At 39.7% G+C, this 18,516-nt stretch overlaps 1 protein-coding gene and 1 long non-coding RNA gene across 2 annotated transcripts in view; one reads left to right on the forward strand and one right to left on the reverse strand.

The window, feature by feature from the left end:
* Positions 1 to 3,213, forward strand: part of LOC118998712 (uncharacterized) — a 215,077-nt gene extending 211,864 nt beyond the window's left edge. The window contains exons 2-3 of the long non-coding RNA XR_005068928.1: positions 1,072 to 1,136; positions 3,040 to 3,213. This is a non-coding gene — a long non-coding RNA (uncharacterized LOC118998712). The remainder of the gene's footprint in view (positions 1 to 1,071; positions 1,137 to 3,039) is intronic.
* The window catches only part of TAFA2 (TAFA chemokine like family member 2), a 443,544-nt gene that overhangs the window by 122,701 nt on the left and 302,327 nt on the right, over positions 1 to 18,516 (reverse strand). Inside the window, exon 2 of the mRNA XM_037063049.1 lies at positions 11,931 to 12,037. Coding sequence (XP_036918944.1) covers positions 11,931 to 12,036 — 106 coding nt within the window. The 5' untranslated portion in view covers position 12,037. The remainder of the gene's footprint in view (positions 1 to 11,930; positions 12,038 to 18,516) is intronic.

An 18,516-nucleotide genomic window follows, 5' to 3' on the forward strand; every position in this document is an offset into this window, starting at 1 on the left:
TGAGAAATGTAGCTCTAGTCAAACACATATTATCAAATTCTACCCTAAGTTAAATAAATCCAAGACTTCTTTTATTTCCTTTCATTATTGTGAGGTGATGAGGATCACTCACAGGAATACATTAAATATATCCTCCCAAATAAGTTCTGGAACGCTTGATGATAGCTCACAGTACCAGTATATGGTGAAAAATTACTAAGTGTATTTCAATGAAGGAATTGTTTGCAGTCACAGGGGAAGAAATGCTTTATGATTTTACCTCTGTTTTTAAGGCATGCACATATGCAATAATGACACAGCTTCACGCGACACCTGTCAAACCCACCGGTACCAGAAACCCGATGCAGTTTTCTGAGATAGTAAGATTCACTCCATTCATAACAGACCTGTTCTGCTTTGGATTCATTACTGCCCCCCCCAAATGAATGAATGGCAGAGGGACCACAGTGAAAGAATATCCCTTTCATACCCAAATAAATAAAGTAGGTATCCGAAGTCCTATGAGGAACAAGCAGGGTTACTTCAATTGTTTTAACATTAAATATTCAGAATTTCCTTAATTCTATACCAGCAAATATATTCTATGCTGAAAACAAATCTCAATCACTTACCTAATTAGAGAATATATAGTGGAAAAAACTTCTTAGGTGTAACTTTTGAACTATTTTTTAAAGATTTTTAATGTATTTATCTTTAGAGGAGGAGGAAAGGAGAGAGGGAGAGAGATATCACTGTATTGTTGCCTCTCGTGAGTCCCCTGCTGGGAACTGGCCTGCAACCCAGGCATGTGCCCTGACTGGGAATCAAACCACGATCATGCGGTTTGCAGGCCCTCGCTCTATCCACTGAGTTACACCAGCTAGGTTAAACTATTTTTAAAGGTCAACATTATGCTTAATACCAGAACATTAGACCAACTATCATTTAAACTGGAAGGAAGATAACAAGGATACCTGCTAAAGCCATCGATTTCTCAAATTCTGTAGCAACATCTGTTCAATAAGAAATATGAAATCTAAATTAAGAGCATATTTAAAGGAAAAGACCATGTCCTTTTTCTATTTATGCTAGATACTGTTAAGAACAAGAGATGCCAAGCAGGAAGTGCCTGAATCTACCTTCAGCTAAGAAGAAAAGTAAGTACTAACAAATTATTATACAAATAATCAATGAGTTACAATTATACTACATGTAAAGGGCACCAGCTGCTATGTCATCAGGTAACAGAGAAACTAACCTAGAGGAATAAGAAAAGCTTCCTGAGGGCGAGAGTAGATACGACTGAAGGCTTGCACTCAGCTAGACAAATAAAACAAGAAAATGCAAAAGGCACAAGACAAGTGTGACATTGAGGGGAACCAGGCCTTCAAGAAACTGCCAAAGACAATGTGTCTGGACCACAATGAGTGAGAGAAATGTGCGTATAGAAGAGGACAAGCAACAAATCACAAAGGGCTTTGTCAAGCATCTTATAAATTTTGAACTTTATCTTAAGGGTCCTAAGTACAGAAGTAAAAGTTATCAAGTATTCATTTTTAGAAACTCACTTCAGCAACTGTACGGAGAACTGATTACACTCAGGAAATTTTGGATGAGCAGAAAATTGCAATGGTTCAGAGGAAATAAAGGATATGGAGATGGAGAACAATGTTCAGATTTAAAAGACAATTAGGAATTAAACAAATAGGATTTTACAGTTCACTGGATTGAATACAAGTAGACGTGGCAAGAAAGACGTCAAGCATGATTCCAAAGATTCTGGCTCCAACAGCTGGGAAGGGAGCAGAGCAAGCTGTGGCGTGGGAGCACGCTGTCATGAATTCCTTCACTGCCTTCAGAACTAAACAGCAGCTGTTCTGAGAGGCCAAACAGAAAACCAACAGGACGATGGTGTTCTCCTTTGCCTTCACAGGCAGCAGGATCTGGAAGATGGTGGAAATGTCTTAGATATTGAGAAAAGAAGCCGCACCAAATCTAATATTAGATGCGTGTATCTAGTGCCTATCTAGGCAGCTTCCACAAACACTAAGAAGAAACCAGTCCAGGATTGATGGAACCAGCCATATTTTCAGAATGTTCTACCTACATTATGAGAACAGAATTCCAACAGGATACAGATGTGGATGGAAAATGAGTAGCCAATATTTTCAGAGTGGAGAGATGAAAAGTTTGTGTACCTCTGAGTGGGAATATAAAGTAATTCGACAATATGTGAAAGTATTCCTGTGACAGATATTGGTCATTGTCCCCCAACATTGATCTTTCTATATTCCTCTCTGTATTGAAGAGGGCTAGAAGCTTAGGTACTACATTTTTAAGATTCCCTTGCCAGCTGGTTTCTGGTCAGATTCTGTCCATGAAGTGTGGCAACTACAAAGATGTGTGCTTAGATCTTTTGCCAAAGGATTCTGTAAAGAACAAAGCTGACTGATGGTCTCCTTTGGACCCATCACAGGACCCCACTGTGGCCAGCCCTTCCCTGTGTGGCCACCAGTCAGTGATGGAGCCTGGCAGTGAAACTACAGCCTGGCCCTTTTTGCCCATTATGGGATTTTCTCCAATGGGCAACCTTTGTTCAAGGGCTCCAGACTTGCCTGGCCAAGACTTTTTCAGAACTGTACTGAAGTGTTAGACTCTTCCTACTCAGCCCTTCTCCATTCCTACTCTCTCATCTCTTATAGATGTCAGAGCTTCCTTACTATCTGAAGGCTCCCCCCACCTATGGTTGCTCCCTCCCACTTTGTACTTCAAAAGGGTTCTCTTCCAACATTTCTTGCACATTTAATTTCCTCTTGGAGTCTGCTTCTGGGAAGAAGACCATCCATTTGTTCTGGCTTCAGAAGTACGAAGAGGGATGATGTGGGTGCCTGTAGGCATTAGCAGTTAGCAGAGGGTCTGTGGCCCCTCGAGCTCTTATAGTTTCAAAGACTCGATTCCAGGCTTCCTGCTCAGTGCTGGTGCAAGTGGTGCTTCTGCAAACTCAGCAGCAAACACAATCCGGATGGCTGGGTACCACTGCTTTTCTTTTTGCTCCTCCAGGTCCAGGCACAATGATAGCTGTCTGCAGTCACCAGTGTCTGCTGTAGTATCGCTATTCCTTGGTTCCTCCTCCAGCCCTTGTAATACTTTTATAACAAATTCCCTAAACTGCCCTAGTGTGATTTGCTTTTTCCTGAGTGAATGTTCAACAACACAAACTTCACCCTTTCAATCTTTTTGACCTCAAATATTCTCATTTGCGTTGAGTATATAAAGAAATTGAATATGAACAGAATGTACTGATAAATTTAATATTAAATGCAAACAAAAACTATTGTCCAAATATTTTCATATTAGTATTAACATATAAAATAATCTCAAAACATCTCGTAACGAAGATTCTTAAAACTAATTTAGAGTATGTTACTATAATGTTTTTTCATGTTCCAATTTAAAATGTGTTAATGGATAGTCTGTAGATGTAGTGTAAGAAAGTAACATCATTTAAATGGGAAAAATTAAAGTTGAATATGTACTTAACATATGACCCATAAAATTTCATTCTTAAAATATACCTTGGGGATATTTCACGCACATGAATGAAAATACACGTACAATCATGTCCACAGCAACACTGTCAATAACAACGACGAACTGGAAAGGCCCAAACCTTCAACAACAAGTGAGAAATATATCACTGTCTGTCCATACAATGGAATCTTATGTCACAACATAGATGAATCTCAAGAGAAGATGTTGATGGTAAGAAGAAAATCACACTGAAAAAATGCCCATGGTAGAATTCTACTTTTACCAAATCTTTTAAAAAGACAAAACAATTATCTGCTCTCTAGGATACCAAGTCAGAAAAGCAGACCTCTGAGGGAGGAGGGGCTGTAATCAGGCAGAAGCATAAAGAGCTTTGAGGGGCTGATAATATTGTATTTCTTGTTCTGGTTCTTAGTTGCACAGTTGTTTGCCACACAATTATTCTTTTGAGTACACATATGGGTTTCATGCACTATCCTGTAAGCACAAGATATCTTAAAATAAAAAAAGAGAAGAAAAAAATAAAAATGTGGAAGGATAAACTCCAGGAAACAGACACTCTGTTTGCATAACTTAAAGCAGAATCGCCAACTCAGAGCAACACTGTCTCTCACACACCTAGTCTTTCTCAATAAATGTATGAATAATTAAATAAGCAAATGAACACCAAGATCCCTAATACATTTAATATGCTCATAACTTAAAACAGAAAAAATATGCTCAAATGCCATCTTATTACTATGTGGAAAAATTATGGGTGACTTGATTTCTTTTCTTGATATTTCTCTTTCTTATAAAGTACTGAAATAAACAGGTATCAATTTGAAAATTTAATAAAATGTGCTATAAAATATGTTGTTGTTAAAAGTCCAAAAATGAGTAAGCTTATGTTATGGCCATTTTCCTCTCTCTTAGGCCATTAATCTGACTGTTTTCATAAAAAAGGTGCCTAAAACAGTGTAAATTATAAATCAGGATTTTTAAACTTTGATGTGCATCATAGTCAGCTACAAAGCAGCCCAAGAGAACCCGTTAATACCCTACCTAAATTAGGTCAAAGAATTTTAACTGTAAGCAAACCAGCACTCTGAATATGGCCCCAGCGGATCTGCCCCAGCCCCTCTCCCAGTCCTTCTTTTCCGCCCTCCAGTGACTTCCAGAGCCAGAGCATTCTGTCTCCTTCCCTCCCCCTCCCCACTCAGACCTCAGCTCCACTGCCCCTTCCCTGGAAGAGACTTCCTGATACCTCTCCATCCATTTTACCGTCTATAAATTCTTATCTTGGAAATTTCATCTTTACAGCATTTGAATACCATTTAAGAGTAAACATTTGTCTGATTATCAGATTAATGTTTTTCCTTCCCAACTATACTGTATGCTGCAACAGGGCATGGACTGTGTTGGTTTGGTCACTTTAATGTCTCGGGAACTGGACCTGACGCCCAACACTAAACAGACAGTACATAGTTTGTTTACTCAGTAGTTGGTTGGATAAATGAGTAAATTATCAAATGAACCAACAGGCAAATAAAGAGTTATGAAAAAAATTTAAATGGCTGCTCTCTTATCTAGGCTTTGAACTAAAAATCAAAGATTTTGATTGTTGAATTGATTTTGAATTGTTTTTCTCTGAAAAAAATTACATTCAAAAGTTGTAACTTAGATTAGTAATTACCTTGTATGAAAATGAGAAGAATATATATTCAATCTCAGCTAATCAAAATAAGGTGGGTTTTTTTTTTTTTTTTGCTTTCTCTTTGTGTAGAACTCTCACCTGTTCATGTCTTACACACTAAACACAGATCCTTTTCCAACCCAAATATCCAATGATGGCTCCTGATTTTTAGATTTAATTTGGATATGATGGATACAGGAAGAAAAGGCAAGAAAACATATCAGCCTTCTAAGATTAATGACAGTATTATTCTATTGAGAACTTGGAGTTCTAAACTGAACTGTTTCCTCTCTGATCCCCAGAATCTGAAGCTGTATCTGATATAATTGCTTCCAAGGCGGAAATACTGCTTATCCTTTCTGACCAGCTGTCACACTGCTCTGAGTGAATCGCCATCCCTCCAAAATGCCCAGCTCAAAACAATTGTGAGAACTCAGGGCCAAATTTCTGTGGTGTTTTGTTTGAACAGTAAACTAATTCATCTGTGTAGGGTATTTTTAGCTCCTGAACCTCAGAAGATTGTATTACAGAGATGACATTTTCTGGCTTTTAGATGTATTATTTTTCCAATCCAGATGCTCTCAATTTCTACAAGTGTTTCTACATCATGTTTAAAAATCAGAAGAACACAGTTCTGCACTGGGTTGCTCTTGCAAGCACAATGCTGATGTGCCGGTGTTTTGAAGAGCTATTTATTTCGTCCCTTCATCTCCTACATTCACCGGTTCTGTAATGACCTAATCTCTTACCTCTCATCCTTACATTCTCTGTTCTGTTCATACCACCCTTCTCGCCATTTCTCATTGTCTGCAAGAATGCTCCTACTTGAAAGCATTCATACTTCTTGCTGCTCTGCCTGGACCATCCTTCTCCCAAATATATTTATGGTGAGCTCAACTGAAAACTTTATGTCTTACCCAAAGTCTTTATTTAAAATTACAGTCCCTCCTGAACACTTCTTATCCCTCTTTATTCCTTCATTTTTTCTACAGCATATATACTGTAAAACTTATTTTTCTCTTTGGTATCTATCTTCACACCTCTAGGACAAAAACACCATAAAGACAAAAATGTTTGCTTCTTTTATGTTCTACTATACTCTCAGCCCTTATTGTAGGTACTTAAAAGTTTTTCCAGTCTAAAATCTTTCTGTAAAAACTACCAATAGACCTTGTGAGTCTAGGAGTACTACTTCCCAGAAAGGGGCTGCTTTTACCAGGGGTGAGAGTGAGTGAGAGCCCTCTACACAGGAAGAAGCTGCAGCTGCTGCTGGTCACCCCACAGACAGAAAGGAAAAAAGGAGTCAGATATTGATGGGTAAAGGACCCTGATGATCACAAAGAAGAGGGTAGCTGCTGGGCACTGGGTTGGGGAAGAAGGTGCTGGGCTCGCAAATGATCCATTGGTCATTTCTTGGCATCTCCGTGACTAACTCACATATAATTATGTATGTGTAAGTACCATAACCACGGCTAAGAGCACGATAACCCAGGGACCAGAACCCTCAGTTCTGCAGTCTGTATAAAACACCAGGCACGCCTCCAGAGTGAGCAGAGGCGTGCTAGCTGAAGGAAGCGGGAATCCAAAGGGCTAGGGATGCGAACAGATGATGAATGTTAGGAATGGCCCTCATACAACTGCACTAGTGGGGACCCCACTTTTCCTCGGATACATTTTTTGTGAGATTACAACCAATTTGAATCTTTCATAAGCTTTGCCTGAATGGAGTGAACTTAAGTGAGAAGCAGCAGATCTGAGGTGCACAAGGAGTAGACCACCATGGAACACAGGCCAGTTTGTTACCAGGATCCTCTCTGTCCGCCGTGCACCTTCCTTCCACTTGCTGGGAACGTTAGCAGATCGAAATTCACAGCTCCCCCCTTGTTCGGAGACTCACTCTTGCTAAAGAGTAGCCACTTGCCCAGGGAGACTCCCCTGGACCGTGGGTAACAGATCCACAGCCAGTGATAAGTGGACACAAGGGTAGAAGAGGCTGCCCATCTCACCCCAAGGGGAGACTAGTTCTGTGGAGCAGGTCCTGCTTCAGAGCCTCCGCAGGACCTGGCCAGGCTGTGCTCTGGCTGAGACTCTGCTTGTGCTTTGTCTCCTGCTGTGGCCTGCTGCCCCCGGTCTCTTCCTGAGGCACTCTTTTAATAAATAACATAAACAAGAACCCCTGACGTGGCTCTGCTCCTAGAGAACCTCCCCTGGGGCACATGGCATTCGCAAATCACCTCTGGAAGAATGCGTCCTAAGCACAAGCCTTTAAAATTCAATATAATTACAATACACATTAGCGCTTAGATTTTTAAAAATCACCAACTCTAAAGCAAAGTATCATGAGTGACGTTTGCCAGGGAGGAAATGCAAAAATCTCATAAAATCAACAAATCCAATTATACATATGTTATATAGTATCAATCATATTATTATATATGTAATACACATAACAATATATATAATGTATAAAAAGAGGAAATGAAAACATGAGAACAAAAATATGTCAATAGCCAACTCAATTTACAGAAAAAACTAATTTTAGTAGCATGTAATGGATAAAATTAAAATCCGTATGGATTAAAAACAGATTAATCCCAAGAGAACACAGAATTAGTGTGGTAGAAAGAAGATCTGGACAAATACCCCAGAAGAATTTCAGCGAGACTTGAAGGTGGAAAATATAAAGGTTAAAATACACAGAGAAAAAAAAAGAGAAAGCTGGCATACACCTAAGTTCATGAAAGACACCAATCCACAGACTCAGGAACTCAACTAATATCGAAGAATATAAATAAGAAGAAATTCACAACTAGATACATATCATGTTTTATGGAGCAAGACTTGATTCCTGCCTCCAGTAGTTAGGGAACCTGGGACAGACAATTTAAACTTTCTTTGCAAACACTTCTGATCTGTGACATAGGTTTAATAATAACAGTACCAACCTTACAAATGGTTATGAGGGTTAAATGAGTTGATGTCTGCAAAACTGTTAGAATAAAGCTGTTGGTTTTTATTACCCATCTTTATTACTTTTATCTGGAATGCTCACATAAGGTGCTCTGGATCAGAGACAGATTTCTCATTAATTATTTCACGATTAAAAAAAGTGAAAGCCATCCCTTGCCCTAAAGCCTTACTCAGAATGGAAAGCCTTACTCAGATGGCCTACACAAGTAGCTGAACACTTTACAGGAGTGTGTCGGAGAACCGATTTTTTCCACTTACATGCCAGAGACAGAGTCACTCTCTTCCGAAAGGAGAAAACAATCTGTGGCTTCTTTGAAATGGGATGGAAAAGATACTAGGTATCTCTCTGACCTTGTGGAATATGAATACATCTTTCCAAGAACCAGACAACGCCCAAGGGTCTTCAAGGCAGGGGCTTCTATACCTAGGCAGTCAGTGCCCCAACCTTTCTGGCACCTTGAGAACGCAACCTAGGGGTCTGATCCAATCTGTAACCAGTTAGGCCTCAGGGGGAGATGAGCTTTATTCTCCTTTTGAATCAAAACAAGTAATGACACAAATTACTATAGATCTAACCACGTGGTATTTGTAAAGACTCAGGGGGCTGGGGCTTCCTACAACAGCACTGAGAAATCCAGGGAAGTCTCACTTCTGCACAAGTGCTTCGTATGTATTACTAAGTGCAACTTCAGTGGTTTTTATATAAATAAAAGTAAAATTTAGGTAAGAGCAAAAAGTAATGAGATACAAGAAGATTCAAGTGAGAGAATCAATAAACACAAAAGTTGGTCCTTCGAAAAGTAATACAATTAACCAACTCTGGGGAGACTAATCGGGAACAAAGATAGGACCCAAACGAGCACTCCTCAGACAGAAGCAGGAGATGGAACTGCAGAGACAGCCGATGACAGAGAGAGCAGGAAAATACCGTGAACAACTCGGGAAGTCCTACCATTTGGAAAAGCATTCGGCCTAACCTGGTAAGACGGACTATCTGCACACCCAGTGACCCCGCAATTTTGCTCCTCAGAATGTGCTCTTGAGAGACCCTCATACAGTGAGCACTAGGAGGCAAGCACAAGAATGTTCATAGAAACACTGTTCATAATGACCAGAAAATAGGACACCTAATGTTTCCGTACCAGAGAACAGACACATAAATTGAGGTGACTCATACAATAAAATATGGAGCAATAATTTTTTAAATGAACAAACTATAGCTATGTGCCATCAACTATAATAAATATCACAAATATACCATTGGGCCAAGTAGAAAAATGCATTTATAATGCTATTATGTAAATTAGATAACAACCCAAATGAAGCAATATGCCATTTTGGAGATATATATATGTACATGGTGAGATTTTAAACAAAAGCAAAGAAATTATAATCACAAAATCTAGAATAGTGATTACCTAGGGTACGGAGGCAAAGAAATAAAAGCAGAGTGGGACGCACCACCAGTGTAAAGAGTATTAGAAACGTTACATTTCTCAGCTGGATGGTGGGCACACTCGTGGTCATTNGAGGTGACTCATACAATAAAATATGGAGCAATAATTTTTTAAATGAACAAACTATAGCTATGTGCCATCAACTATAATAAATATCACAAATATACCATTGGGCCAAGTAGAAAAATGCATTTATAATGCTATTATGTAAATTAGATAATAACCCAAATGAAGCAATATGCCATTTTGGAGATATATATATATATATGTACATGGTGAGATTTTAAACAAAAGCAAAGAAATTATAATCACAAAATCTAGAATAGTGATTACCTAGGGTATGGAGGCAAAGAAATAAAAGCAGAGTGGGACGCACCACCAGTGTAAAGAGTATTAGAAACGTTACATGTCTCAGCTGGATGGTGGGCACACTCCTGGTCATTTTCTGGATGTGCCCTGAAATGCACATATGGATTATATTTACTATTAAGTTTAAAATACTTTAAACAAAAGGGATGTTTTATATAAAAAGTACAAAAGAAAGAAAGGAAGAAGGGAAGGAGGAAAAGGGGAAGGTATGGAATGATCTTTCCTAAAATCTTCATCCAAAATACCAGTGGCAGGGTGGAAATGAAATGCCAAAAAAAGCACAAAATTCTACCTTGTACAATAGACAGGGTTTGGCACTTTAAGTAGGTTTTCTGGGACAATGCGTAATCCTCTGTGATCAAGAAGTATTTTCTTGGCAAAAAGTCAAAGCAAGATCTTACTTTTGGAGTTAGCATAGACCATAACACAATTTAAAAATTTTCAAAAGTAGCTTTAAAAATGGTATGTAATATTCACCAGGGGGCCAGTTTTCATGCATGGTTCTCTTAGAAACCTCATCACTTAGCTCTGGAGATGAAAAGCATCTTTTTCCACAAACCCTTCCCTCACAAGGCTGATGCCCACATTTACTGGGAGTCGCCCCATCTTCTCTTGGTGATTATTTTAAGCTGGGATGAGGCACTAGGGTGCCCACCCCTCTGGACAGTACAGACGGCATGTCTTCTTCTGTTAAGCCCAAGGCATGAGGCCTGGGCCCCATGGTTTTCAATTCTCTCTAACAGGTGAGTATTTAATACTACTCTGCGTTTTTAAGGTTGGTTCATTGCTGTCAATTTAGAATGACATCCTACTCAACATCTCTTTAATTTTACACTAATAACAATTATTAAGGAGAATTTAAAAGTTTGATTTGTGGATCACTGTAGAGTATGAAAGAAACTTCTCAAAATTACAATAAAACAGAGGGACAGCAGCAGGACAATGACATATGAAGACCCTCTTTATAAAAGTCATTCTTGGAAAGATGATGCTCCGGTGCAAACACAGGGGGAATAGACTCATGGGCACCTGCTTCACACCACAGCTTCCTCTCCCTGGTGCTGATGGTCCATGTAATGCTAATTAAATGCACGTGTGTAACTAATGTCAGGGTTCCGGAATTCAAGACAGTCTTAACTACCCTTTTGCCCCCCAAATAAAATAAGCTGCTAGCCTCTAGAATTTATGGGAAGCTGAGAATTTAACTGTAAAATCATATTTCACAGAAAAATCTAAATTGACACCCCAGGTTGTAAATACACAATTATGGTGGGGACAGTTCAGAAAGAGCCCCATTTAATTCATTTGGAAGGACGCGATTATTCATTCTGAGTACGATGCTCAGGAAAGAGCCCAGGCAGGGCATAATTTGGAGCTGTCAAGCCTAAGAGATGTGTAAAACAAATATCCTCACTCTGTTCTATAGCAGAACTGAGCCTGCTAAACATCACACAAGGTGCAGAGCCCAAACGGTGCTTACAGAGGTACTCTCGCCTGAAGAAATATGATTTACAAAAAGCACTGAAGGAAATTTTTCATATACATGTATTATTAAGATACTTATCATTAAACAGGCTTTCATTACCAGGATGGCTGCAATCTGAAACTCATCTTTATTACATGTCAATTTGACATTTTCACATCACTATCTTTAAAACGTAAATGACAGGAGAAAGTCAGAGTCACCACTCCATACTCTTTGAAAACTATTTGCAGAAATGGCAATTATCCTGGAAACATTTAAATACTCATGCTTCCCCTATCAAAGCCACATTAAGGATAACCATCTCTGCATGTTCACTTAATGAGAATCACTGTCAGGGGTTGGGGGACATATCCAGTGAAATGAACACCCTAGTAAAGGCGGATCACAATGGTCTGTGTTGAAGAGTCACCTTCTACAGATAAGTGAGAAAGAAAACAGAGCTTACCTTTATGATGGTTTGAACTGGATACAACTTTCCCCCACAAGGTTACGATAAATATTATTATTAGCAGTTTTCCTTTTGTTGCTTTCTGTAAGTATCTCTTACTCATCCTGCAAAAATAAATAAATAAAATCCTAAGTATGTGAAACGGCAGGTTTTCCATCATAATCTTGCTACATCGAAAGCTTTGCATGACACCATAACTCATTTAAACCCCTGAAAAATGCATTTTTTATATTTAAAATGCTGCTCACTACATATAAATTAGGAAGAGAAACAAAATAAAAGGGTTCCAAACAAAGTACTTTCACACGATGCAAGAGATAAAAGAGGTTCTCCCTCAGTCAGTCTTCATTCCCTTAACAATAGCTTAAATCAGTTGCAAAGGAGTACTATTTTTCTCTCCATACACATAAACAGAAATTTAACGTATTCACAAAAATCACAGTTATTCGAATCACCTTTAAATAGTGACTTATTTTACTTTCTTTCTAAAGAGTCCTTCCTCAATGCCAAGTCAAATGGTCGGGTTAAACAGTTTAGACAAAATGAGCTGAATTTCTACACAGAATATAGTCCCTTCAAATCTATTATTCCTAACATGCTTTTAAAAATCACCTGGTAGAACATCACTACTGTGAAGGTGCACAGGCAGGCACTTTAATACTGACAGACTCCACTGTGCTGTACTTATCAAAAGCAGGAGAAAAATGGAAAACCAGATAGAAAAATACCAAGTTAACATTTTCAAGTGGAGCCCACAAAACCCAGGAAAGCAAGGTTATAATAAAATAATAGCTACTTATAACAAAAGTTCAAGACCTACTTTCTCTAGCACTTCATAGAATATCATTTCAACTGCTCTTCAGAACAAAGTGGGGATGTGGGTATATCTATCCCCATTTCACAGATGATGAAATTTGGAAGTTTGCCTGAGGTACCACTTAACAGTTGAATAAAAATTCAAACCCAGAATTGCCTACTGCTAAAATCTTTACATTTCTACATTGCTAAGAGGTAAGCAAAACTGATATAAAATATAATTATTCTACATGCATGTTTGAGGGAGATAAAAAATATGTCCATCACTCAGTGCCTTCTTCTTGCCTTGGTTCTACTGCAGGCAAGATCGTAAGATCACTTCCTGACCTAGTCTGATTACTCCTTGGCTCTCTAAGTTAGCGTTTTCCTCACACCTTCGTTTCCAATGATTCCAACTCCAAAACCATGATTCAGTGATAGTAATGATGGCTATACAATTTCAAAAAGGAGACTTTCATACTGACAAATGCATGAAAAAATAAATTAGTAGATTATGCATATTTAAAATCAATATATGCTAACATTTCTTAGCCCAGGGAAGTTATGAACACTCATTCAAATGTCGATAAAGCAATTTTGTACAATTAAGAATGCAGATTCATTCTTGAGTCTAGCTGTCTGGATTTGAGTCCAGGCTTTACATGCTTCTAATTGTGTGGTCTTGGGTGGGTTTCTGGATGTCCTGCTTCAGTTTCTTCTTCTGCATCGTGGAATCAAAATGCCTGACCTATGGGTTGCATGTATAAGGAATCAATGACTCTGAGATTAGAGAATGTTCAGTCACTGGGGTGTTATGTTCACTCCTCGAGAGCATGGGAGGACAGTCCATTTACATGATGAAGGAAGGAAGTTTCAGTGGCATCAACAGCTGGAAGTCCTCTGTGGACCTTACCCTAGTGACATGTTGAAACAATATACAAAGAGGTACCTACCTTTGTACGTACCCCTTTCTACGTACGTACAAGGTCAAGGGGTGCCTGACCTTTTAGACTAGATTGTTTGTTTTAAAACCGAGCTCCCTGTCTACTGACTATATAACTTTGGACAACTTATTTAAAAACTCGGTATTTTTGTTGTCATTAAAATTAGGATAATAATAATATCTACCTCATAGTATGAAGACTAAATATGGTAATTCATGTAAAGGGCTTAACACAATGCCAGAAGATAACAAACGCTGAGCCTCACTGTGATCATAATTTAGTTAGCCAGCACTTCCCCAGGCGTGCCTGGTAAGACACCAGGTCCACAGACTGTTAATCGAGTATTAGTGGAACACGTGGGGGCAAATATATTTGTAAAATTCTAGGTTCACCAAATTTAACCAGACTTTTCTAATGGGAGGCATATCGAGTTTTGCAGAACACTTCCTCCCGAGTAACACAGGATGCTAGTGTCCTCAGGAAGCCTCTTAAGGGAAATCACCCAGTTTAATATTTCGGCTCGGCAGACAAATGCCCACTTGAAATCTTCCATCCTATTGCCTTTGTTTCCCCTCAGCTTTCTTCCTACTTGCTTTGCTATGAGACTATTTTTGCACATTTTTTCAACCGCCCTACCTCCCCTTCTGCATCCAATTCCTGCTCCTTTGTGTACTACCTATCACCTAAAAGAAGGAGCAGTTTGGGAAAACTCATCTGACAAGAAGAGCTGCTTAGCATAATTCTTGGTAATAGATCTCCCATAGCAAATGGCCTCGGCTTCAAGGTCAATGGCCATTGTATTTGCCATCTCAGTGTGCACCCACCAAATGGGATGACAAAACTGACAGCTGGTCAAACTGGTACCTAGACGTATGGCAATGGAAGTACCCACAATGTCACCAGGCTGTCAAACTAGAAAAAGAAGCAGAATGAAGGTCAACATTTGGAAGTGTCTAAAGACACCTGCCTTCATTGTCTCAAACCAACCCAATCCCCAACCAGCCAGTTACCATCTTCACTTAATACTTCCTCAACCTTTCCTCCTAAACTGTAATCATTTCTTTGCATCCCTATGGCAACACTGAAGTTCAGATCACCAATATTTCTCACAGCCACAGCCTCCTACCTGGACTTCCTGCCGCCAATGTTGCTGTCCTTGGGCACTAAAGGCAGGGTCAGTGTCTGCCTTTTTCATGACTATATTTGCAGCATTTAGAACTTTGTAAGCACTGAAATACTGTTGACTGAATGTAAGGCATTCTCTACGCTGTAGCCAAATACATAGTTATCATCATGAGATATCCTTCATAAGAATAAAACCTCCACGTGATTCCCTACATTCAGAGTGAAGAAAAGGCCAAAACCCATAACAAGATATAAAAACCTATAACATATATATAAGGCCCTGGCTGGTGTGACTCAGTGGATTGAGTGTGACTCAGTGGAAAACCTGTAATATATATATATATAAGTCACTGGTGTGTCTCAGTGGGTTGACCCCTGTCATCAAAGGGGTCACAGGTCCGATTCCCAGTCTAGGGCCCATGTCTGGGTTCTAGGCCAAGTTCCCCAGTAGGGGGCGCACGATCGTCATCCAAGCATTGATGTTTTTCTCTCTTGCTTCCTCCCTTCCCCTCTCTAAAAATAAAAAATATAATAAAATCTTTAAAAAAATACTGTATCAGGGTTAAAAAATGATTTGACTCTTTATGTCTCTGATTTGACTTTATGCCGTTCCTACCCTTCACTCTATTTCAACTCTACCAAATGTCCTCAGTGCTTTCCACCTTTGAACGGTATCAGCCACCCCCCCACCCCCCATCCACTTTTCAAAATGCTAACTTGTCTTCATTGGTCAGGGGGCAGGTTAGAGTTCCTCCCACAGGATTTGCCCCAAACCACGTTGATCACCCTTCTTCATGTACAATAGCCACTCACCACACAGTGTTATAATTTTCTATTTACTTCTCTCCATTTCCAACTCTAAGATTCATAGAGATGGGGACTGTGCCCAATACATTTGGGGCTACTGAGGGCCTGCAAAGTTGAGCTTATTCACTGGTAAATGAGTATCTGTCATGCCTTGGAACCAAATACACTGTGTAGTCACTGTGAGGAGAAAGGAGTATGTGTCATTCCTTTAGGGTAGAATTACAAAAGGAAAAACAAGAGATAAGAAAGAGGTAGGAAAAGGGAGACAAGAAAGGCAAACTGGAAAATAAAATAAGGAAGAANGACTCAGTGGGTTGACCCCTGTCAAGCAAAGGGGTCACAGGTCCGATTCCCAGTCTAGGGCCCATGTCTGGGTTCTAGGCCAAGTTCCCCAGTAGGGGGCGCACGATCGGCATCCAAGCATTGATGTTTTTCTCTCTTGCTTCCTCCCTTCCCCTCTCTAAAAATAAAAAAATAAAATCTTTTTTAAAATGCTGTATCAGGGTTAAAAAAATGATTTGACTCTTTATGTCTCTGATTTGACTTTATGCCGTTCCTACCCTTCACTCTATTTCAGCTCTACCAAATGTCCTCAGTGCTTTCCAGCATGTCTCACCTTTGAAAGGTATCAGCCACCCCCCCACCCCCCATCCACTTTTCGAAATGCTAACTTGTCTTCATTGGTCAGGGGGCAGGTTAGAGTTCCTCCCACAGGATTTGCCCCAAACCACGTTGATCACCCTTCTTCATGTACAATAGCCACTCACCACACAGTGTTATAATTTTCTATTTACTTCTCTCCATTTCCAACTCTAAGATTCATAGAGATGGGGACTGTGCCCAATACATTTGGGGCTACTGAGGGCCTGCAAAGTTGAGCTTATTCACTGGTAAATGAGTATCTGTCATGCCTTGGAACCAAATACACTGTGTAGTCACTGTGAGGAGAAAGGAGTATGTGTCATTCCTTTAGGGTAGAATTACAAAAGGAAAAACAAGAGATAAGAAACAGGTAGGAAAAGGGACACAAGAAAGGCAAACTGGAAAATAAAATAAGGAAGAAATCCAGTTTAATGAGTTTTATTCTGATTTTTAAATACCAATCAAGCTTGAGCAAAATGAAGTATAATGAAATGATGGAGGATTTTTGAAAAAAGACAATATCAAAGAAGAAAGCCCAAAGGAAGACAAAGCTGAATGGCACATTTCCCTTGACCTTGTAGTGGGGCACAGAATGAGGGGCTGCACTTCCGTGCAGTATGCTACCCCCCAGGTCAGTTCAAAATTTCCCACCAGAGTCAAGGGCCCAATGAACTTTCAGAACTGTCACATTCCTCTGTAAAAACAGCAAAATTTAAGTAAATTTTTAACAGCAAAAACTGAGGAGAAAAGAAACAGGAAACTGAAGAATAAATACACACAGAGAAAGAAACCTTGAAATTGCTCCCCACGCAGCAGCAGCGGCCTGCAGCCTGCAAGGAGCACAAGGGACACAGGGTAATTGAGAAATGGTAACCTTGGCAGTGAAGGATGCTGAAGTGAAAAGTTGTCAAAGCAGAGGGCTGACAATTAAATCTCCAGACTTCCTCCCACTCTTCTGTGTTGTGTTTCAGTTATACTCACTGAGATTTAGACTTATGGATATAGTGAAACCCTTCCCCTCCCCACCAATTCTAAAAGGGCATTTAGTTGTAAATAAACAAGAACTGGAACTCTATTATGCGACTAGAAAAGCCATTTCCCATAAAAACAGAAAGCAAGTTTAACTGGTCTAAAGAAGAGAAAGTGGAAAGGAAATAGGGAAGAAACTCATGTAGAAAGGAGATAAAAGCTGGGGCTAGAATCCAACCACGTGGCCTCCCCTTGAGCTTAAAGCACTTCTGTGAAAATAAAGGTCACAAAAGGCAATATATATAAAAGTCTTTTTAGGACACTTCTTTACATTGATCTAACAGTCAGACCAACCCTATGTTAACTAAGTACAATGGCATGCCCTGGCTGGGTATCTCAGTTGGTTGGAACGTGGTCCCCATATGCCAAAGTTGTGGGTTCGCTCTCTGGTCAGGGCACACACAAGAAACAACAAACGAATGTGTAAGTGGAACAATTAGTTCTCTCTCGTTTGTTCTCTCTCTCTCTCTCTTCCCCCTCTCAAATCAATAAAAAAATTAATTACAATGGCATGGGTTTCAACAACCAACACTAGCACGGGAATCCATCCCACTTCACTTCCTAAGGTGTGTTCCTTCTGTCTTCACAGGGACCAGAATGATCTTTACAAAATTTAAATAAGATCACATGACCCTACCTCACGCCTGCTTAAAACTCCAAAATTTACCTACCCACTTAAATGAGAGTAAACTATAAATTTCTTACTGGACAGAAAGGCTCAACCTCCCTCCTCTCTGACCTCACTTTACATCCCTGTCCCCCTTGTTCCCCACTGGCCTGCCTTCCGTCCCTCGTGCCAAGCTTGATCTAAACCTTACACTAAATTTCAGCTCTGCCTTGAAGGCTCTCTCTTTGCTCTTTGCATGGTGAGCTTCTGTCTGTGATTGCCTCCACGGACAGCACCTCCTGACCACCTGCCCTCCAGCATCGAAAGACACCGACTCCACTACCTTTCTTTCTCCTTATATCCCAGAGTACTTCATTACAACATGAAATTACATTATTTACATATTATATATTTAAGCGTTTTTTCTTTTTTAAAAAGATTTTCTTTATTTTTAGACAGAGGGGAAAGGAAGGAAAAAGAGAAGGAGAGAAAAGAAACATCAATGTGTGGTTGCACTTGTGTGCCCTCTACTGGGGACCTGGCCTGCAACTCCAGCATGTGCCCTGACTAGGAATCGAACCTGCAACCCTTTGGTTTGCAGGCTGACACTCAATCCACTTAGCCACATCAGACA

Source organism: Sturnira hondurensis, unplaced genomic scaffold, assembly GCF_014824575.4.
Source record: "Sturnira hondurensis isolate 20B ecotype Veracruz unplaced genomic scaffold, ASM1482457v3 Scaffold0014384, whole genome shotgun sequence".
Classification (NCBI taxonomy): domain Eukaryota; kingdom Metazoa; phylum Chordata; class Mammalia; order Chiroptera; family Phyllostomidae; genus Sturnira; species Sturnira hondurensis.